This window comes from Numida meleagris, chromosome 1, assembly GCF_002078875.1.
Source record: "Numida meleagris isolate 19003 breed g44 Domestic line chromosome 1, NumMel1.0, whole genome shotgun sequence".
Taxonomy (NCBI): Eukaryota; Metazoa; Chordata; class Aves; order Galliformes; family Numididae; genus Numida; species Numida meleagris.
The window spans coordinates 45329343-45352265 of NC_034409.1; the positions used below are offsets into that span (position 1 = coordinate 45329343).

Below are 22923 nucleotides of genomic sequence, written 5' to 3' on the forward strand. Positions count from 1 at the left end.
ACAATTTTATCGCTCCTGCGCTGCATTATCCCCCCCTCCAAAGATGTTCTTTAAAATGGTCTCATATTTAGGAGAAAAACAAAACAAAGCAACCTATTCCTTAGCTAAACCACAATGGAAAAAATTCAGCCTTCCCTTCACATTAACTAGAGGGTCATCAAGGATCTAGTGAAACATGCACATGAACCAATGAAGAAGCCCAAGGCTGACCAATTTTCATGGCCAAACGAACGTGTCATGTTGGGAGGATAATTTTTACAGAAGATCTTTTGCTATTTACACATTATTTGGCCTGCTTGAGATAAATTGGAGGTTCCCAAATAAAACTTTAATGAGACAGGTCTAACTGCTACTCAAAACCTGCATGCTGTTTGAGCTTTCTCACCAGTATTAACTAAATCAGCTAACATTCACACCTTAGATTATAAATAGAATCTCAGGCAGGTGAAACACAGTTAACAATACTGAAGCTAGGGCCAAACATGTACCAGATCAGCAGTACTAAAGCTCCAGATCATACATTTTTGAGCTGCATAAAAATAACTTGTGATTGAGGGGAAGAAAAAGGGGAAGAGATGGGCAAAAGAAGAAAGCACCCCTCTACTGTAGCTCCTTCGATATTCACCAACACCGTTTTGTTTGACAGTTGTAAGACAAAACCTAAATTTAGTTTACCTGTCCAGCAGAGAATGATTAGGAAAAAAGCGTAATGAATCACTCTAGAACTGTAAATGTTTCCTTACTTACCGCCACCCAAACCCTCCCCCAATCTCCCTTTCACCTAGTGCTGTTAAAATTCCATGCTGCTCTCAGCACATCTCCTGAGCCTCACCAACCAGCATATATCTGCTACATTTTTCTCATGCTCCTCTGTTCCTCGGTGTTGGTGCCTCCAACCAGGCACTGAGTACCAGTGGCCCAGCTAAACTGCACTGGGGAGAGTTGCACGATTTATTCTTGACACTAGTAATGGTACTTTATTGGCAAGGGGGATAAGAAGACAAAGTAATTCATTGTACCTAGCCCTCTCTACTGAATAAATGAGGAACTTCACAGCCCAATCTTGGTCATACGGATCACACGCAAACTTCACCCCTAGAGCACTAACAGAGTGCACCCTACTGCAGGTCAGAGCATTACTTTAATGCAGTATTCTGAATATTGAAAAAACGTGCTTACATTGGATGAGAATTTTCTCAAGCAAGCATGCAACTGAGAAACATTTTAAAAAAGTCACACTACCAGGAAGAAATAGCTCATGTGTTACACAACAGCTCTCACCAGCCTCCCTTCACTCCATCCAACTCCCTGACCTTGTCCACTTATTCAATTACAGGAGAGAGAACAAAAACACTTGTCCCTAAACTGTCAAGAGGCAGAAAAAAAAATTAAATTGCACCAGCCGACATCTGGTTGACATTGGAAACTTGCAGGCATAAAAATAAATCTTTCATAAACTATATACACAATACAGTTATGACCAATAATTCCCCCATGTGGATGCTATTGTTCTACTATGAGTTATCATTTCGAGTTTAAGTTACATTGCTCTGAAAAGGTTTAAATCAGACAGAGAAGAAATGCGCGCTCTTGAGTAAATGGGTACATAGGAAACCCAATATAACCCTGCTAGTACAGTGTTATTTTCTCATATATAAGCCTGAATTTCAATTTGTTTAGTTCTCCCCTGGCTATACAATTGCCCTTCTTTCAAACCATCTTCTGTATCTTACAGCATCTTGTTGATCCCTCATGCATCGGGAGAACACAGAACAAAAGTGATCACAAAAATAGCACCATTGGAGGGGAAAAAAAAGAAAAAAGAAAAATCTACTCCCCTCCAACAGTCAGGTTGCAGCACACTCAAAATAAAGCAATAGTATCTGTATTGCTTTAAAAAACAGTAATTTGCTTCGCTCACTAGCTTATATTTAGCCAAAAACCTTCAGCATCTGGAAAAGAACAGCATGCATAAGGAAAGGTCCATCCATCCATACAGACAAGACCTCTGTTAATGTTGGCTCTTCCCAGCTCAGTCTGCACAACACTGGGGAAATAGAGATCTTCATTTGGATAATAACCAAAATACGATACCTTCCACAGACTTTTCTCCCCGAAGTATCAATCTTTTGTGAGTTATGTAAATACATTAATTTTATCAATGTAAGTATTGGGGTCATTTTGGGTCACATATCTACCAGCCACAAACATTTGAGTGGTTTACTTCCTGCAGCAGAGAAGCAGCTTCATTACCAGGTGAACACCAGCAGGGTTACGCAGCGTGTACCTCTGTTTGCTGAATGAGGCCACAGTCAGCTGCTCACTGTGACACTATTGTGTACAAAACAAGGAGGAGTTTGAGGGAGAGGTGACCAAACAGCAGCATGGACTGTCATTTACAACTGTCCAAAACAAACACTAATTGCAAAAAGAACCAGCAGGCAGCAGAAGGGCCCCTGTGTAAAATTCATCTCTAAGAAAAAGTTCCCCAAGCCAACATAAGGCATTACTCAAACACAGAGAGATTACTCTCAACTGTTCTACTGAGAGTACGTTCATTTCATCAGTTCCTGCTACATGCTGCTGGTCTCAGAAATAAAACAACCTGATGTGTTTCACAGGAACATACTTAACAAAATGCTTTTGATCAAAGAGTTAAAATAAATTAGAGAAGATTTCTGCAAATGAGGATGGAGTTTCTGGAACATGGAAAGGTGATACAGTGACACAGACACAGAGACTTCTCAGATTTGCAAATAACTAGGTGATAAGGGAATCTATTCAGATGAAAACTGATGTTACAGTTATGCAGAAGGTAAACCACCAAGAGACAAAATCATGTCTCTCCTCTATCTTTAGGGTTGTCCCTCCCCATGCTCAAAAGATGAAATTTCAGCACAATGCCGCAAATCAGAACGAACCAATATTTTTTTGCCACACTTGTAAAAATCATTCCAGTTTTTTACAATACATTCTCAGATGCATGAGAAAACGTTGATGGAATTAACAATAAAAACATGAACAACTGACTTTCATTTACTGCCATATCAATATCAGTCAATCTAAGTTTCAAGCTGCTTTTTAATTTTAGTTGGAAATGGGATATGAACATTTAAATACTTCACTATGTAATTAAGTGTTCAAATTAACACAGCCTTCAGTGTAAGAAGAAGCAACTCAACACTGACAGGAAAGCACAAGCACAAATGAGTAATGTTCCACCTTTCCGGTGACAGATGACCTTCCCCTCCACGAGTTGAATCGATGCCAGAATTATGAACTGCTTCATAGTGCTTGAACAGCTCCTCAGCTGATCCATGAGACTTCATACACAGAGGACAGATAAATCCCTATTATAAAAAGGAGAGAGGGAAAAGAAAAAAAAAAAAAGCATGTGAGAAGCGAAATCTGATTTTTTCCATCTCAATCTAAATGATGTTTGTATATCTAAAAGGCAGCAGATACAATTTTTATTCTTTAAAGATTCATACTACGAATTTATTGATCTGATAACAGCTCTAGCGGTTAGAAATTTAGAAAATGTCTGTAAAATTCATATTGTTCAGTGTTGGGCTTTTTTTTTCCAGTAGCATTACACATTAGTAACAAAGTACTTATTTAGCAAAACAGTAATTTAGAAGGGTTGCATTGCAATTACCACCACATTTAGGCTACTGATTTTAGTAAGGGCCAGGAGATTAAGAAACACTTTTTACCTTGCATATAATGAATTAGTAAATGGAATTCATTGAAATGCTAACTCAAGGAAATCACACCTCTACAGCCTGAAGAAGTCACCTTCTTTCAATCCAGAATACTTGCTGCAAGCTTACCAGAACAAACTTAGCAAAGCAATACCACCATGCCACCCACTAGCACACAGCCACATGAAAACTGTTAATGTTATGCACCTCTAAACATCTGTGGAGTGTCTAAACTGCCACTTATCAGAAGTATCATCCATCTCATTTTACCAGAGCAATCTGCTTCTACAGGCTGGACTTGGTTACGGTTCTTCACTCACTTGGTTATCATGCCTGCTGCCAGCCTAATTCTCATTTACGTTATAGACAACATGCACTAGAGTGGCAAGACAAAGGAATTTTAGAGTGAAAGTAAACAATTTAGTCTTACATTAAAGGCTCCTTATGATGCCAGACTGTGTAAAGAGAACCTCGTGCTTGGTTGCTTAGACCTAAATAACCAAATATTTGCATGGATTCAATCCAAGAGAACTGTCAAGCTCAGGAATTCAAACATGGCTGACACTCCAAAGCACCAAACAGAAACTTTCTAACTGTTATCCATTTAACGTTTTAAGAAATTAATAATTAAATATAGTTACTTGTAAAATCCAGCACATACCACATGGAAGACTAATTTTAGTACAACTTTGTTAAAGAAAACAGTATACTCTATCAAAAGACAACAGGCATTTACCTTTAACAACCATTTATTATTTCCAGAAGCGATCTGTATGGTTTCATTCTGGATTAAACAAGTAACTCATACACGAGTGCACATAACAACATGGGTACGGAAAGACAAATGAACTGCTAAGTTCTCAATAACGTTTATCTGAATGCAGTGAAAGTACCAGAGGGAAATTCCAGACAATTCCTAGCAAATAGCAGTGGCAGCGAACTACAGAAGCTGTCAAAAAGCAAGGAGTGTATTTTAACTAGCAGCTGAAAGCGGACAGACTCATTCGGCACCACTGCAACAGAAGCCCTCTCTGGGTGAAACGTTGCCAAGCAATTCCCAGCCTGCTGCTCAGTTTCCCCGTGACGGGAAGGTCTGCAGCCCACAGAGAAAAGCAGGACATTCCTCACTGCACAAGTAAGAGCATCTGGAAAGAGCAACTGTAGAAAATTGCTTGGTCCTTTCCTTCCTTTTGCCCTTTATTTCTTCCCATTTAAAGAGCAGTCTTTTCTTATGCTTGTGTTTGTGTTGTTTTTTTTTTTCTTTGGTGTGTGGTTGGGTTTTATTCTATGGCAAGACAGGCCCTGGAGAAGAGGAAAGAGTAGATTACATTCCCAATTAGCCCAAGGGACAGCAATCAATCACCTGTGTCACCATCAGCCAAAGCCAGCCCAAGATGCCCCAGAAATTCAGGCAGAACTGACTGCAGTGGTGGCAAGGACGAGAGGGCAGAAGCTAGTTGCCCAGCAAAGGACCGGGCTACCACTGAGCCCCTGGAGGGTGGAGCTCCTGCTCTGGTGGCAGCTTTGCTGTCACTAGCAAGGGAGGAAGCATAGCAAAACCTTGTCGTCCTAACTGAAACCACCTTCTTCCCACATGGGCAGGGTACAGAGCATCACCACTGGCTGCAGCCCCTGCTCTGCACCACCGTGACTAGGCCAGCCTCACTCTAAGGGACCTGGCACTGCTGGAGTCAGCACTGGGTTACAACCCCCACACACACCCTCACACAAACACAGCATTTGCTGTAGGTCTGAATCGCAAGCTCTGAGTGAGACATTACCCTTCTGCAAAGGGGCATTTTGTCGTGGAAAGCAACAGCATTCCTGCTGCTTGCAGAAGCGGGGTGGGCAAAAACATGGGCTCCTACGGCAGCTCTCAAGTCTGTATACCCAGGCCCAGATTGCTTCTTGTAGCGTGATAACACTGCCTAAGTCAAAGCCAACAGCTGAATAATAATCCAGGTCTCCTTACAGTAAGGGGACAGAACCAGCAGGACCTCTCCAGGCCCTATCTGGTAACATACAGAAGCATACAGCTATCCTGCCACTATTAGCCCCGGGGGAGAATAGTGTTTAGGGTGGTGGGTCTCTCTCACTTTTTTTTTATAGTTGCACTTTAAGGAAAAACCATTTCTCAGCATTGTCTTGAAATGCATTTTGAAAATGTGCAAAAGTATACTGTATTAATTTAAAGATGAACATGTGAGAAAAAGAAGGAAAACTGATGGCTCATGCTTAAATCTTGTGAGAATTTTTGTTTCCAGGAATTATATCAAGTGCAAGATGCATAGTCCTGTATCAGGTTAACACTCTGGATAATGAGGAGATGGCACGGTTACTACCATGAGATATAATGCTCCCCTCAACAGAGGAGGAGGGCAGGGAGGTCTCCATTCCAGTAAGTCTACACGTGGCTTCCTTAACAGACTCTTTTAGAGAATAAGCACTGCTCTTGTATTCAAAGAAGAAAGCTACCATATATAATGTGCACAATTACACCTTTCAAAAGGCTGTATTTGCCAAGAGACATGTGGTAAATTTCATTTAAAAACACATTTACAAGTTACTTTGCATAAAGTACAGCACAACCACAGAGAAGTGAAAGGCATTTAATAATCTTCATTTCATAAAAGCAAAGATATCACCTACGACCCCTGCAGTGCTGCACTGTAACTTGTAATTTCCCAGCAGATGTTTCTAATTGTACAAAATCTTCTGCTTTATTTAAGGAGAAAAGAGCCCCAAAAAAGTTGAAGGATGGTTTTTGTTTTTATATACAGAGATCTTTCCATCAGGAAATGTCAATTAAATAAAAAGACAACCACCATACGCACGAGTTCTTATCATGAAAGAGTTTTTAAGATCACCACCGACCTTCTGAAGCAAGACAAAGCAAGAATATTAGAAAAGAAAACAAGTCCAAACCAAAATACCATACACGTACACAACCAGTCCACCAGGAATCAGCACGCAATTTACAGCTCATAGCAGTGTCTGACCCACTGGTCAAGGCACTCCAATGAGAATGAGACACTAATTTCAAATCCCAATTTTCTGCTTCAGCACCCAGCACCTCCACACTGCTCTCCGCAGGAGAGGTCTTCCGCAGTGCAGACTTCAAAACAGGTAAGTTTCAGTCAGAGCAGAACAGACATTGCTAGGTAGAAGCTGTGTAGGAAGGTGTCTTGCCTCAGTTTGAGTTAGAATGACAAATTTTGCCAATGATCTTGGACTCCGCGGAAGTACCAGAGGATTCTTTATTTGCCTCTGCCAAGACTTACGAGCAAGCCCGTAGAGGGGAAAAATGGCTACAAACATTCTTCTAATAGTTAAGATTTACATTCAGACCTGATAAAGTTAGGCTTCTCAATGCTCCCTCTCCTAAAAGGCATATGAGGTAAATGTCTCCTTTCGGGTAACATTAATGTTCTTACAAATCATTAATACAGCACCTTTTGGGAAGTGAGCCTGGATACTAAAAGCAGCACTGGAAGCAAACTCTTGCAACAAGAGCTACCATATTTCTTTTTACTGGACCAATATAATTTACAGGGCTATTAACTGTTCAAGGAATCTTGGACTCCCACCCAGAAACAATCCTCAGCAAGAGCTGGGGCATGGACTCAGCACACTGTGTGCTACCAGACTGACTGCAGCCTGCCACAGAGTCCTCTTAATCCTCAGTCATTTTAGAAGTGATTCAGAAAGAGTTTACAAATAGAGTTCATGTAAAGGGCTAAATGGCTTCTGCTTCTCTGGCTTCTCCTCCTATTACTCACTAGGACTGATGAGGGAGGAAAGTAAAAATATAATGAAAATTTAAGCTTTATCAGAATATTACCTTTCTTTTAAATGTTTTTCCTCATCATTCTGCACAAACCTGATGTGAACATCAAGTTGTGTGTTGTGACAACACATTTACAGCAGAAATAATTTCCCCACTCACTAGCAAAGAAAATTGAAGATATTCAAATATATTTCTTCAACAAGCAGAAGGCTTTAGCATGCAGCTTTAATTTTCTTTTTATTTTTTTCTTTTAATCTCCATGTAGGTGTCTAACTCTCCAATTGTTGTCAGTGGAGAACTATTGGATACAGTTAATGGAGCAAGCAACTCAGCAGCTGACCTAATAAACACATACAATGTAAGGAGGGTCAGCAAATGAGCTCCCCAGACTCCATCACTGAGAAATGGAGCTTAAAGCATCTGCATACATACTCCTTAAATCTAAATCTAAGCACTTACCAACTGTTCTATTTTCTAGAGCTTTACTGAAATAGTCTTTGTAGGGCTAATATGAAATCTCGTCTTACGTAATTAATGAGTGAAACACAGATTACTTTAGGCTTCTTTTTCACAAATTAAAACTGGAGCTAGCTGGTAGAAAGGGGCCACCACTTCTTTAGAGACAGTCCCATGGGCAAAACAGCTTATACAGATTTGCTTATGGAATTGGAATACAAGAGAGAAGGAACCTCAGTCAAGTTTGGAAGTCACAGATATAACTACCCAGCTTCCTTAGCATTTTGTTTAAAAATGGGATGACTGCCTATTCTGTCCTCCAACCCCATTTTAACACTGCATAGAACTGAACAAATGACTGCTCTAATTACCACTGACCTACAGCTGCCTGTGGTAGAGAGCCATATAAAGTGAAGAGTGGACAAGAAGCTCGATTTGCTAATACAAACAGAACTTCTGCAAAGTCTTGCATTTTTATCCCAGCAATTACATCATGAGACAAGCTTAAAGAACCAAGGAACTTTGCTATTTTCCACTGAGAAGCCAATTTTGTTCCATAAACACTCTTCTCGGAAAATATTTAAGTACTGTGGTGAACAAAAAATAAGGAACAAAAAAAGAACCACTGTATAATAGCTACTTTTACCATACAAAAAGGATGAGAAAATAGTCCACCATATACATACTATGGGACAGCTCAGTCCAATCCAGTGTTGCCATTTACATGACCAGGTTTACATACATTTGAGTTCCCTGGCTTCATCTTTGACCTTCCCGAAATACTGTGCCAGCACTTAAGTTTACAGTCTGTTTACAGTGAATCACACAAACAAAAAGTGATAGCTAGGATTCAAGTCCAAAGCTGTAATGTTACCAGTCATCATCTATGTTTGAAAGTGTCTCAGAATTCAAAGGTACGCTTATAGCCTTTTCACAAACATATCAGTACAGCAAGCTGATGCTCTGAACAACATTAAGCACATTTAAAACAGAAAGTTCAAGAGCACATTCACATGCTCAGAGGCATAACCATCCCCCTGGAGCTGATGATAGTTTTTAAGTGTGACCATTATTTGGGAAGATTCTAAATTCACTGTTGATGTTTTTCCACTGAAGCTGAACCTTCACAACCTTTCCAGATACATGGTTTCACCAGCATTCAAATAGTAACTCTAAACTAAAACTCAGATATCCTTCAGCTACAGGGTGATTTAAAGCAATTGCTTTAAATCCTGCACCCTGAAGCAATTAGCTAAATCCTCAGGAAGTTCTCAGAAGCAGATTCAATTGCCTGCCTCGAGTGCAAGGGCTAGACCACACCTGTAATCTATTTCAGAAGTCTGACATATTGATTAATATATATATATATGGGATATTTTTAGTGAAAGAATAAATAAGGTCACTTCCTTTATATATTCTTCAAAGAAGAATACTGTTGACAAATTTTTTTCCATGCTTCTACCAGAAAAACAACTCCTTACGTACACAATGACAGTAGCTTCCTGAGATGACACCTCTATTTAATTATTAGAAAAGTATCTTTAAAAGTCACATTTCTGATAACTAAGACCCACCATCCATCTCAACTGTACAGCAAATATTTAACTTTCTGATCAAAAAGAAAAGGGGTACCTTGCTACAGTTTATTTTGTAACATATTGCAGACAATGTCTTTCCAAAAAAGCGGCTGGATTCTTCTTGACAAGAATAGAACCAGCATAATTTCTAGTTTGGTTCTCTTCTGTTTTTATTACTATTGATGAGTAAGACTACACTTCTGTCACAACCTACAAGACTACAGTTTTGTCATGAATTAGAAATTCTAATTCAGTGGATTCCCTGCTTCTTAAAAGAAAGTGGCATCACACAGCCAAGTCAAATCAGATCAGTATCTCCAATTCTTCACTGTCTTAGGATTGCTCAGACACTTCAGAAAACTAATGTACTAATGTAGCTGAGCCAATGACTTTTGTTCCAGTGCAAAGCAGGCAAGTAGCATCAAGAGAAGCAACTGAAAGAGTAGCCAAAGAGGATTCATAAAATACTGTGTAGGCATTAAAGCTCTGGGGGGGGAGGGGGGGGAGCAGTCTGCAACATTCCAAGGGTATCCATAAAAAAAGAAGGTGTAATCAATTGAGATAAGAGACAAATAGGAAAAAAAAATCAAGAACAACAAAGTATTTTCAAACAAACAAAAAACATTTTTGCAAATTTAGTATTCCAAACTACACTCTAGGCAAAATGCTATAAAAAAGCCTATTCAGAACACAACTTCATGTTTTGTTTGTATTAGCTGAGAAATGTGTATTTACTAAGCATCTATGAAGACACAAAAATAACTCAAATGAACTGTTAAATATTGCCTTAGGTTTACCCACACTGAAGCTAAAACAATAGACATTAATGGCCAATATATTCTAAACATGGCAGGAGTACCACACAGTGGTTTTCTGGATGCTTCTGGAGAAACTGGGAAGTGTGAAATTATGCCTCTCTGACTTACTGTTTAAACATCATCAATGTCCAAAAGAGACAGCAGCGAAATGGAAGAAACAGTTTAGAAATGTGTCATTCCTTTAGGAAAAAGAAAGCAGAGCAAACCATGCAGCTTTTGTTAGTGACAACATTATATATAAAAGTTGGGGAACAATGTTCCTGGCTGGGATGGTGCCTGTTCCTGCAGCTGAGTACGCCTTCAATTTTTAAGGTAAGCTTCCTTCAGTGCTTGAGGAATGGGGAAAAATATCTCACTGTTATTTTAACCACTTATCATATGGTGCAATCCCTAGTTTGAAAAAGAAGGACCACAAGGAGAGCTATTTAAGAGAAAGATCACAATTAAATCTCCAGGTGAGTGTTGAGTCTCCTTTCCTGCAGCAGGCTATCAGACACACTCAGAAGCTCTGGGAGGGGACACCTTCCTTGAAGAATAGCACCAGCCCTCCCTGCGTGGACTACAGAGGGAGGAAAAGGCAAGGAGAACAAAGTGATAAGTGACCTGAGTTACTACAATGTTGATCAGCAGGGAGCACGTATCAGCAAAGGAGAGGTTAGGGGTTAGGGAAGAAAGCAATAGGCAAACTTAAAAGCAAGGTACCGGTGCTTTCGTCAATGAAGAAACATTTTTTTGGGTCACACAACTTGAGACTAAACACTGACTTTGCAATGTTTCCTTTCTCTACATTTGAGGACAATGCACTGGCAAAAAAAAAAAAACATGAACTCAGGAGCTTCTTCCGCACTGTTTCCAGCAAACTGTACTTGAGCTTTCCACAGTAGTATCAGCAAGTCATAGAAGCCCATACATCAGTCTAAGTAAGCAGAAGTCAGCAATGTTTTGTATGTCTGCTGCAAAAGATGACACTGATAGCAGATGGCACTGATAGCAGATTATACTCTTCTTATAACACTGCCTCAGGAATGGCACAGACACAGTGAAGAGTGACAGGCGTTGCTGTTTCAGAATCAAGATGCGCTTGTTATAACTACAAACTATCATTTCCCATCAACAAATACAAACTATCAGCTTCTCGGTAGTCCAATATATTAAACTTTACATACTGGCACTGATAATGATTAGCAGATGCCCCACTTTGTCAGTGCTTCTATGAACACTAATATAATAGACGAAACTGATTAAAAACTCCACCTGTATTAGTATTCTTTGTTTCTCACCTCTTTTCTGAATCGTTGAACCAAAAACACAGCTTTAGATGTTTCAGTCAGGAACAAATGAATTTGTATTTCATGCACAGAATTTTGTAATGTAATGTGATGCCGTCAAATAGAAGTAACTGATGATTGAAAAACAAAATCTCAAAGTGGGCAAGAAGCTACAGTCAACTCCACAAACCTGTATTAAAAATTGCCCAAGTTATATGAAAGAGTCATTCTTTGGGTATCAAGCCATCTCAGTCCTAGTGATAGGACAAGGGGGAATGCTTTTAAACTGAGACAGGGGAGATTTAGGGTAGATATAAGGAGGAAGTTTTTCACTCAGAGGGTGGTGACGCACAGGAACAGAGTGCCCAGAGAGGCTGTAGATGCCCCATCCCTGGAGGCATTCAAGGCCAGGTTGGATGTGGCTCTGGGGCAGCCTGGTCTAGTGGTTGGCGACCCTGTCCAAGGCAGGGGGGTTGAAACTGGATGCTCTTTGAGGTTCCTTTCAACCCAGGGCATACTATGATTCTATGATCTCTAACGGCTCACATCACAGTATCTATTGATACCAGTGCATCAGGAATGCCTCAATCTGTCACTGTAAGCCACAGCTTAACCACATAAGGCACTTGCACAGTGACCAGAAAACTGAAAAATAAAGGCAACGTGACCATAAACACAGCACTACAGGTCTTTGCTTGAATAAGTGGCACTGAAGAGTTAATCATAGAATCATAAAGGTTGGAAAAGACCTCTAACATCACCAAGTCCAACTGTCAACCCAACACCACCATGCCACTCAGTGCCACACCCACACGGTTCTCAAACACCTCCAGAGATGGTCACCCCACCACTTCCCTTGGCAGCCTGTGCCAGATCATCACCGCTCTTTCTGAGAAGACATTTTTCCTAACACCCAACTTGAACCTCCTCTGGCACAACTCAAGGCCATTACCCCTCATCCTATCACTGTTACCCAGCAGAAGAGACCAACCCCTACCTTGCTACAGTCTCCTTTCAGGTCATTGCAGAGAGCAATAATGTCTCCCCAAGCCTCCTCTTCTCAAAACGAAACCACCCCAGTTCCCTCAGCCGCTCTCCATAACACTTGTGCTCCAGACCCTTCACAGCTGCGCTGCCCTTCTCTGAACACACTCCAGGGTCTCCACTTTCTTGTAGTGAGAGACCCAAAACTGAACACAGTGATTGATGTGCAGCCTCACCAGTGCAGAGTACAAGGGGACAATCACCTCCCTGCTCCTGCTGACTGCACTATTTCTGATAGAAGCCAGGATGCCGCTGGCCTTCTTGGCCACCTGGGCACATTGCTGGCTCAAGTTCAGCTGGCTGTTGACCAGCACCCCCAGATCCTTTTCCTCATTCATACAGCTATGAATAAACAGATTCCAAAACTCAGAAGTAACATCAGCAGAAAGAATGTAAAATAGTGTTATCTCAATTCAAGATCATTTAGTGCATGGGATGCTACCTGCTCCTAGAAGTTAAATTCAAATGTTCATGGGGGGGGGGGGGTTAGGGTTAGGGAATCAATTAGATAGCTGAAGGCTATCTATTTTACATTCTGCACTCCAAAATTGGAAGAATTTACAAGTGCACTACTTCTACTTAAAGCCTACTAATTCAAATAGCCTTCGCATTTTGTCAGGGATATAAAACATTTTTGATAAAATGTTGTGGATTTTTCTTTCTTTTTTTTGTGTGTATGCGTGCGTTTTTTTTCCCCACCTATAAAGCTCTAAAATGTTCAAGAAAAAAAAGGTTTTAAAATACGTTTGAAATCTTTATCTTCAGCTCCATCCTTTACACAATATATCAGTCTCCCTCTAGAAATTTGCTTTAAAATGTTAGCTAACAAAATCTTAAATCAGATCTAGTACTATATTTATAAGGAACCTGAGTCTGAAGTGCAATATATCAAATAATGTAAGCTCAGCTTACAAGAAAAACAAGTAGGAGCTGTTCAGTAGGAATACATGAGTAAATGTAAGCCTCCTAATACTGGGAACGTTTCATGTGAGACATAATTGCAAACTGGAGAGTTAAACGAATTCTTCTACTGAATGTGTGCTTTTGAATCTTGCAAAGAGATCAACTATTTTTTAAAGAGGAATCAAAATAAACACTCTTTTAAAAAGCTGATATCCAAGCCACGAGAAAAGATGTACGTTCATTTAAAACAGCCCATCACCAAAGCTATTGAAACAAAATAAACAAGACCCACAGTAACAGCTGGAAGGTCACGAAGCTCCTGTCTTCCTTCTGTCCCCATGTGTTCATTCTGGTAATGTTCAGACAGATCAGTAGGAGTTACACACACTTTCATACAGAGTGGACAGATGAAGCCCTGTGAAACGTATATTTGTCTTTAAGGAACTAATAAAAACAAGAAGATTTTGGAATCAAATAGCATTCAAATTCTTATGCTGGAGGTTCTTACAATCACTAAAAGCAAAGTCTGCAGCTATTTCCTTTCAGACATTTAATTTTGCAAACCACATATCAATACCATGAAGAAGAGAAGAAGGAACAGTTAAGAATGTGAAAATAAATCTAAACCACATGTTAAAACCTGGTACCACATTGCATACTATTAAGTCTTTTCCAGACACCCTTGGGATCCTCTTCATGTGACAGAGGAATGTGCTGCATAGCAAGTCATGAATGGACCATTATAAGGCATCACATCAGATTCACCAGGCAGTTTCCCACAGGCATTTTCAGATCCAGGACAGAAAGAGACCAAGATGGTCACAAAGGCTGCAGAAATACTTCTGTAGATTGGTAAGCAAATTTACAGTAGAATAAGAGGCACAGGCACGAGTGCAACTGCACACCCAGCTGGCATTCTCACCTAGGGAAAGAGAAGCACCTTTATGGCAGAATTAAAAAAATAAAAATAAAAAAAGGCATGGGAGAGATGGATTAAGCATGCTCACCAGGAATTTACCAAGCCAAAAGTTAAGTGAGGTTCTAAAGAATAGAAGCTTTAGACATGCTCTACCCCAGAAAAAGGAGGGCGTAGCACAGCGTGCTGTGGCTCTCCATCCATGCTGTAGCTGCAGGACACCTGCATAATGGGGTCTTCAGACAGACCTGTCTGACCAATACAGCCACACCACACTAACAAAAGTGTAATTCACAGGAGAACACCTTGCAAACATGGAATATTTAGCAACCCTATACTGCACATGGCATTGAACTGGGATCTAAGGTACAAAGGAAGGACAGCCTCGAACTTTTCCTTCTGTCAGGCTGCACAGTGAATAAAAGATATACCTAGAGTTAATTACAGGCCTGTGTGTGATCCGTGGTGCTGACACAGCCCCAGGAGGAACCAACACAGGCCTACCTCTTGCTGAGCAATGAATAGTTTTAATGTAATCAGCCTCCCTCATTCCTTTTGTTTCATATTACAATTTTCAAAACTCAGGGCTGACTTCAAACTGGTTTGAAGGAGGTAGAAAACATGGGAATCTACTCAGATTTAGTAATTATTCATTTGAATCTTATAGCAATACAAGTTAGAAAATCTAGCTAAGAAACTGGAATGAAAACAAGGCAATTTGATTTTTTTGGTTTTATGCAACGCTGGAGAACCAAGAGGGATCATAACTATATAAAGGAGAGCAAATACTCTGCAAAGCCTGACGATGGGGGGTTGTTTTTTAAGAGAAAGTTCTCAGCAAGCAAACACCTCAGGCCAGCTGCACAGGAAAAGCACAACCAAGAGAAAGGCTCAAGCTCCATGCTGTAATGCATGAATCTCAGGGAGCAACAAACCATCACCAGCTTCAGAATTCAGATTTGATCAGATTTTGAAGTCACATGCTGAAGAGAACACACTATCTGTAAGCAATGCAGCTGACGGTGGAATTACTGATAACTAAAGATACTTCTACACGTTACACAGCATCATCCAGAAGTGACACAGCCAATGGTCTGGCTTGAGTTTCAGCAGGGTAGCAATAACTAAGGGTGCAGTAATGCAGACACACCAGCACTTTGAGAGCATGGCTGATGTCAACAAACAACACTACATTAGTACTGAGGTACTTCATGACACCCACTAGTGATACTACAACTTTCAGAAGAAGCAATCGCCTCATTGCTTATTTCTATGCTGCAGTAAACTAAAATAGTAAAGAGATTTCAGTCTGCAATTTAAGAATATTTATTTGCCTCAGGGACAGTGTAAATATGCATAGTAAGCTCAGAAACGCATGACATGTATGACATACAGCAATAAATTAAGCAATGTCTGGTAATACAGCTTTGAGAACTAAGAAATAAGCAGATGCACAGATGGAAGGCAATTAGAATTTTGAACAGCACAGTGAGGAGTCCTCTTATCACTTATCATAACAGACATACGAGCTTTTGACTCATCATACACTTCATTCAGTGTAAGAAAGGGCACTTTGCTCCCTTTAATGCTGTAACAGGAGTAATTAACCTTGCACTGCATTTGTATGCTAAGCTTGAAACATTCGCAAGCTAGGTAATCAGGCTACGTTAGCACAAAATAGCTTCAACAACCAGAGAAGTCAACGTGTATTTTTAAAAGTTAATAATTGACAACACTGTAAATCCAAAGACATCGTAACATAGGATAGAAGCAAGAATAACACCTTTTTCTGGTGGCTAAGTGTGGCATACAGCACATTAGAAAAATTGATAGGACTTACAAGCGGTAGCTTTGTGAACACAGACCAAACAAAACCCAACACATTTGATATTTCCCGTGGAGAAGGAAGTTCCCAAAATACATTATATCTAGCACAAGCAAGGTGAAAAGGAAGTACAGGTGAGATAAGACGTTAAGCCTTGTTTTTCAGAACTCATTAAGCATTTATAAATGAGGAGTGTTAAGCTTGTATCTTATTGCTTTTCATTTTAATCATTCATGTGTATGATAACAGGAAGGACTGCTTGTGATCATTTAGATAAACAATCAAAAGTCACATAAATACAGTCTATTTTCACTTTTTTATTTAAATAAGAACCTATTTTTAGACAATGTCATTTTTGAGTATTTACACAGAACAGCTGCTATTTAGGAGCGGCACCCAAAGGAATGCCCAACAGCTTTGCGGGTCAGAAACAAGAAGACAAAAGGCTCACAACTCCAGACCCACAAATCAGTGCACAGTACCTCGGAGGAGCCTTCATTGTTCACGTCCACGGCATTTCCTGGAGCAGCAGATGAATCGGAATCAGAGCTCTGAGACCCAACTCTGCCCGGAGTCTGAAAGAGAAAGGGAGGGGCAAAGTGAATGTCTACAGCCTGTATTTAATAGAGCGTGGTATGTAACCTTTGCAAAGGCCTCTCTGCTAAAACACAGAAGTATTTTCCCTCCACAAGCGTAACGAAATGAACAAGCTCACAAACTAATTAGGTAATTTTCAGTGCAACACTTAACAATAGTTTTTTTCCAAGACTCTCAAAGCACTCGAAGTATCAAACAACATGCAGACACCAAATGCAAGTGCCAGGATTTTAAACAGCTTCCTCTTATGAACGCTCAACACAAAACAAAGACTTGAGTTTAAGTCTGCCCTTATATCACTCACTGTAATGTTAAATCAGCTCTCTCTATCCAAGAGGAAAACATCAGAAATTACAATCTAAACATTTTCAGCAGCAGCTTCTTTTACTCATCTCCAGAACTCCACTGCCTGACCAATGGCAGAAGAGTTACCATTCTCAAAGCAAACACCAGCAAATAAATCACCTCAGTACTGACAGGCAATCCTAGTCTCTACAGAGAATATAAGTTCATTATCTAATTCCACAAGGACAGCTGAAAGCGGGATGAAGTAACGCTGCTTCAGCCCAACCAGAAATACTCACAGTGTTGTAAAGGGATTTCTCATCTAATATAGGAGGATTAAAGGTATAGAAATTGAAAAATACAGATGGAAATTGACAGACGGGGGGGCACAAGTAAGGAAATAGTTTTAATTTTTAAATCTTGGTATCTCCAAAAGTTTGCTTTAGAATTTTCTTTAATATATCCTTCCTTTTCAGACCAATCGGTCTGATTGACAACATACCTACAACATGCAAGCTTCTCCATACTTTGAAACTGAAGTGCTTTTCCCTGCCATGTTTGGTAAAGAGTGCTCTATTTCAAACTCTCATATAGATTACAGTCTTGTAATCGAATTAAAAAAAAAAAGTGTAATTAAGAGGTCAAATTTACTGATTAATGACTAATTCCCAGCCACATGCAGATTTTAGGACAGCTCCACATATGAACTAATAGGAAGCAAGTAAGGGTGTCAGAATCAAGCTATCGGGAGCTGGTGACAGCAAGTGTAATAGGGGAACATCTCTCTCCATTTCAGTCTTTTCTGGGTCATCAGCAGGAAGCTGGGCTGCATTTGTGAGCCTGTTTTGTGTGAGAACAAAGAATCCAAAGGTGATAGGTGAAAGGTTGGACTGGATGACCTTAGAGGTCTCTTCCAACCGTGGTGATTCTCTGATGCATATACACATGTATCTATGCAAAGGAACCTGAAGCAAGGTGTTAAAGCTTTCTTCCACAAAGGAACTGAAATGTCAAGATATAAGAAGCAATTTTATTGGTAGGAATTTTTCAAAAAGCTTTAGAAATCTAAGGATGATAAAAAGGACTTGTATGGCGATTAGCTAGGGAGGATCTTCTGTTCCCAAAAACGCTGAAAAACTGAACCCCTACATGTCCCAATACCTACATCCACAAACAGAAACAGGATGCTTTGAAATGGAGAAAGTGTCAGCTTTAACAGATACACACTTCTTCAATAATTGTTTACAGCAACTGGATGCCTCTGGCTCCGCTCTTCAGTTCCAAAAACTGAAGAACCTTCAGGTACCCAGTCTGGGACAGCAGAATAGTTGATGCCCTGTCCCTCTGTTTGATGCCTCATCCCCGGAGGCTTTCAAGGCAAGGCTGGATCAGGCCCTGGGCAACCTGATCTAGCAGTGGCGTCCCTGTTCACTGCAGGGGAGTTGAACCAGATGGCCCTCAGAGGTCCCTTCCAACTCAGGATTCTATGATGATTCTAAAGGAGAAACCAAACAGGAGCTGACAGCCCAGGCAGTGACAGCAGCAGATGGCCTAACGATCTACCAGGCCGGGCAGCGCACACCTCCACTTCAGCCATACCTCACAGCTGTACAGCGCATGAACCACTTCTTCCCAAAACCAAGAACCTTCTGTGACTGCTAAGACAGAAGAACATTTCTTCACTTTACGTTATAATGTCTCATACAGCGCTACACTGCACTGTTAACCAGCTATGGAGTGACAGAACTGTTTCACAATGAGACCTGCATGTGAAGTTCTGCTGGTTTAGCACCACAAATTGGAGATCATTACAACCTTCAGGGTGAAAGGTGTTATAATAAAGCACAGTTTTATTATTACATGGCTCGTTAAAGTACTTGCTTTACAAAACACATCAGACATGCTATAACCACACTAAAATGCACCACACGGCATGTCTTACTACGTGTAACATGTGAGAAAGAAATTATCAAACAGTGCCTGGTAAAATCCTCTCAAGGATTCAAAAAACAATGTGCTTCCTTCAAAACAGAAAGTGTAATTCAAGATAGATTTAGAAAGTACAAACAGGTGGCATTTTCTGGGGAGCGGCACACGTGAGGAAGAAGAGTAGGAAGGAGAAAGGTCTTAAGTGCCTGCCCAGATCAGGAGAAACGCACTAATGGGGTCCATTTGCAAAGTGATACAATCCAATACACCTTTGGGAGGATGTTATGGAGACTAAGACCACCAATGCAACTAACATTTCTTCTAAAGCTGCACTGAAATTTAAACATTCTTCACCAAAGAGTGGGGGATCGAGACAGTAGGACTTTACTTTTCTTTTACTGAGCATCTCATGATCGAGTATATTCACACACATTTAAGCGAGGCTCCCACACCACTGCTACACCACATTCCATTAAAAAATAAATCACAACCCATTGAACAGCATAACGAATGGGCTCACTTGGTGAACTCCGGGAAGGCTCAGAGTGATGCTCTTTGTTTTCAGTTACCTTTATTATTCTTGACTGAATAAAGCCCTGGGCGATAAGGGGAGCAGAGGAATGACGTATGAATCACACAGAAAGGAGTAGTTCTTCACACAGGATTCTGTACTCTAACATAACATTAAGTTGTACATGGAGCTCATGAAAAATTAGTTTCTCATCCAAGGCATTTGCTTCCTAATTGTCTGAATTATATTTGTTTATTTAGCTGAGAAGCATGCATTTCTACTTACAGCACTACAGTTGTGGAAATATTATGCTAAACTGCATAATGTTGTTGGTTGTGTTTTCTCAAAACTTCAAGCTAATATAAAGAAACATCATTAACAAGAGAAAGCGCGATGACTGCAGCTTGTTTTCTGAAAAGGAATAGAAAATGTAATGAATAAGTTGAGCTAATGAATTAAAATGACACGGTATAAATATGGATCACTACCACGTCGTTTCTGCACAGTCATTTATCTGTCTGTACCTACACTCCATTCACTTGTGACGCTCTTTTCAGTGGTTTTAAATTCAGAATAAATTAAATCTTTGAAAAAGATTTTAAGCCTTGAGAACGTCTTAACGAACACGGATTTACATAGCTTCCCCAGTGCAGGTTGAAATATGACGTAAGGCACTACTGCCCAAACATATTAAGGTCCTGAACCAAAAACCAAGGCACAAGAATGGAAAAACAAGCCAGCCATAGCCCTTGTCATCAAACAATCCTCAGCGCCTTTTCCATCCTTCTGTTTTACTCAAGTCTATCCTTAAAGACTTGATGGCCCAAGTACATTCCAATAAAACTTTGTCTTCGGGAGTTTCTTGAGAAGAGGACACGCTTTGTACTGCAGTTTATACGTCCACACTTCCAGCCAATGTTTCGTAGACAGCACCTTCTCAAGGCTCCCATACAAAACTTTCAACACTGGAAACACTGTAAATCTAATTGAGCACACCTGACAGGGCTGTCACTTAGCAGTAATTAACAGGTATGCCAGAAACAGAGCATGCTGTGATACAGAACAGCAGTACTGTTTACTTCTTTAGAAGCGTGACAGCTATTTTACAACTCCATTAAATGAAAGGACGTGGTGTTCATGGAGCATGAAGCCTTCCCTCGCTGCCTGCCACCAGTTCTGCACGAGCACCCGAGCGAGCACGCTGCCTAGCCAGCCCTGTAATCATAGGCGTAAAGAAGAAAATTATAGGTATGGCACAAGATGCAGCACATCCCAGACAAGTAAATATCTCCATTCCTGAGGATGGAGTAAAAGGAACGGCAACTGTACCGCTTCAGCTACAGAAATACCTGCAAAGCCTAGGTGTGCAGTTGGAACCAAAGGGCCTTCAGGACTGAACATAACACAGACCTCTATTGGCACAAACCGCCTTTTCTCCAGGCCAGTATGATGATCGATGCATGAAACTGAGAAATGGCAAGAGCCTGAATGAAAGATTTTTTTTTCCACAAACCTGTTAAGTGCAAACTTATAGAACAGATGGATCTTTGAGACGTTGCATTGAAAACATAAGTAAAATTTAGGAACAGCTTGCAAGGAAAGGACCCAAAAGGAGGTCCCAGTTCAAGACAGCATGGAAATACAAACTTCAAACACTGAGTGATGTTTTGTAGTAAGAAACACGTTATATTTTCTATTTTTAAAATATGCCATGCAAAGTTACTAAGAGTACTCTTTTAAAAGCAAAAATTACAGCTGAGGAGGAAATAAAAGGGTCACCAGGAACAGGAAAGGTATACAAAGAAATATCGGATGTTTTACAACTTCAGGAACCAGAATTTCAAGAGACTAGAACTACAAAGAGCATCTTTGCAGCAAATGCCTTCCTCCTTCCCAGCCTGGAGACAGCCCTTCAGACCACAATAAGTGCCGTGTAATGCAGGAGTTCACCTGTTGCCTATTAGCAACTGATAAACCAAACACATGTATGAGAAACTATGTTCCGTTTGGTTCTTATTTCGTTTTTTTTTTAAACCACTTACATTTATGATGCACAAGGCAAGTTCCAAAAGGAGGACTGTCGACACACAAATCACTACCTCAGTGCTGAGAAATTCTGATTATTTTTAATGCTGCCCCTAGTTATAATACTTACTCTCTTTACGTGCAAATTTGGCAGCTGCCAAAGGCTCACTTTTAGTACCAAGGCACATCAGAAGTCACTGCCATGCTTTGCCAGTGGCAAGGTGTAGGTCAAAAGATACGAACGAGGCTACGCACACAGTCACTGCTTCTACCAATAGTGCACGAGGCTTTCTGTGAGGGGAACTTTTCAAAAGCAGAGTTATCTGCATCACTCAAAACACATGTACGAGTTTTGCCATTTCCCTATTTACTTCTAAGCGCCTCGGTTAGCAATGAGTTCTGCTGGACTCCTGTAATTTTGGGAACCAGAGAGGAACAGCTACTTGTTTGCAGTTCCCAGCAAAGGTGGTTGTTTGCCATGCACGAAAACTTCTGTACAACCTCAGCTTGCTCACACATAGGAGCAAACCTCCCCCAGGCTGTTTTGTACACCATCTCAGCGTTCCTTGGAGGCCTGTTACTTCTCAGAGCAGTCAGCACCCAGCTAAACGCTGGCCACGTTCAATGAGGGCAGCGCCGAGGTCCCGCTGCCCACATTTCTCCTCCCACCACGTTTCAGCCGCCCGTCCCTCGGACGCACGAAGCTCGGGGCGCACCACGCGCAGCCCCCACCTACGGAGGGGGATGCTTCGCGCCGCGGCCCGGCCCCGCCGGCCGCGGGCAGCCAGGAGGCTCCGCGTGCAGACGCCGCAGCCCGGCTTTCCACCCAGCCGGGCCCGCAAGAAAAGCCAGTTCCGACAAGACCGCAGGTAGCGGCCGGCGTTACGAGCTCATCCGCCCCCGGCTCCGAGCTCAGCCCGGCGGCGGGCGGGGACCCCTCCGCCCCCGGGAAGGGCGCGGCCCCCAGCTCTGCCCGCCCGCCGCCCCCAGCCGGGCCCACCCCGTGGCGGCGGAGCTCGGGGCCGCCCCCGCGGCCTACTCCGTTCCCGCGGCGGGGCCGGGCAGCGCCGAAGCTCGGGCCGGTGCCTCCCACCCCGCTGCCGAGCCCGGTCGGCACCAGGAAGCGAGGGAGCCGCCCCAGCGAAGCGCAGCGTGCCGCCTTACCCGCTGCAGGATCCGCCTGAACATGGTGGCGGGGCCGGTTGCCGCCGGGCGGTCGCGGCCACGCCGAGAGGAAACCGCGGGGCCCCGCGCTGCGCCGCCCCCGCCCCGCAGGAG

General features: G+C 41.5%; 1 protein-coding gene across 3 annotated transcripts in view; it reads right to left on the bottom strand.

Annotated features, from left to right (window-relative positions):
* EEA1 (early endosome antigen 1) overlaps nucleotides 1–22917 on the bottom strand; it is a 71722-nt gene extending 48805 nt beyond the window's left edge. For 2 of the 3 annotated variants that reach the window (XR_002443180.1, XM_021409413.1), the window contains exons 1-4: nucleotides 22810–22917; nucleotides 16781–16873; nucleotides 13850–13972; nucleotides 3223–3350 (exon numbers count right to left, since the gene is read on the bottom strand). Coding sequence is in view for 2 of the 3 variants with exons in the window: in XM_021409413.1 (XP_021265088.1) it covers nucleotides 3223–3350; nucleotides 13850–13972; nucleotides 16781–16873; nucleotides 22810–22833 (368 nt within the window). In the remaining variant the exon portion in view is untranslated. The remainder of the gene's footprint in view (nucleotides 1–3222; nucleotides 3351–13849; nucleotides 13973–16780; nucleotides 16874–22809) is intronic. The other variant, XM_021410195.1, reaches the window with a different exon arrangement.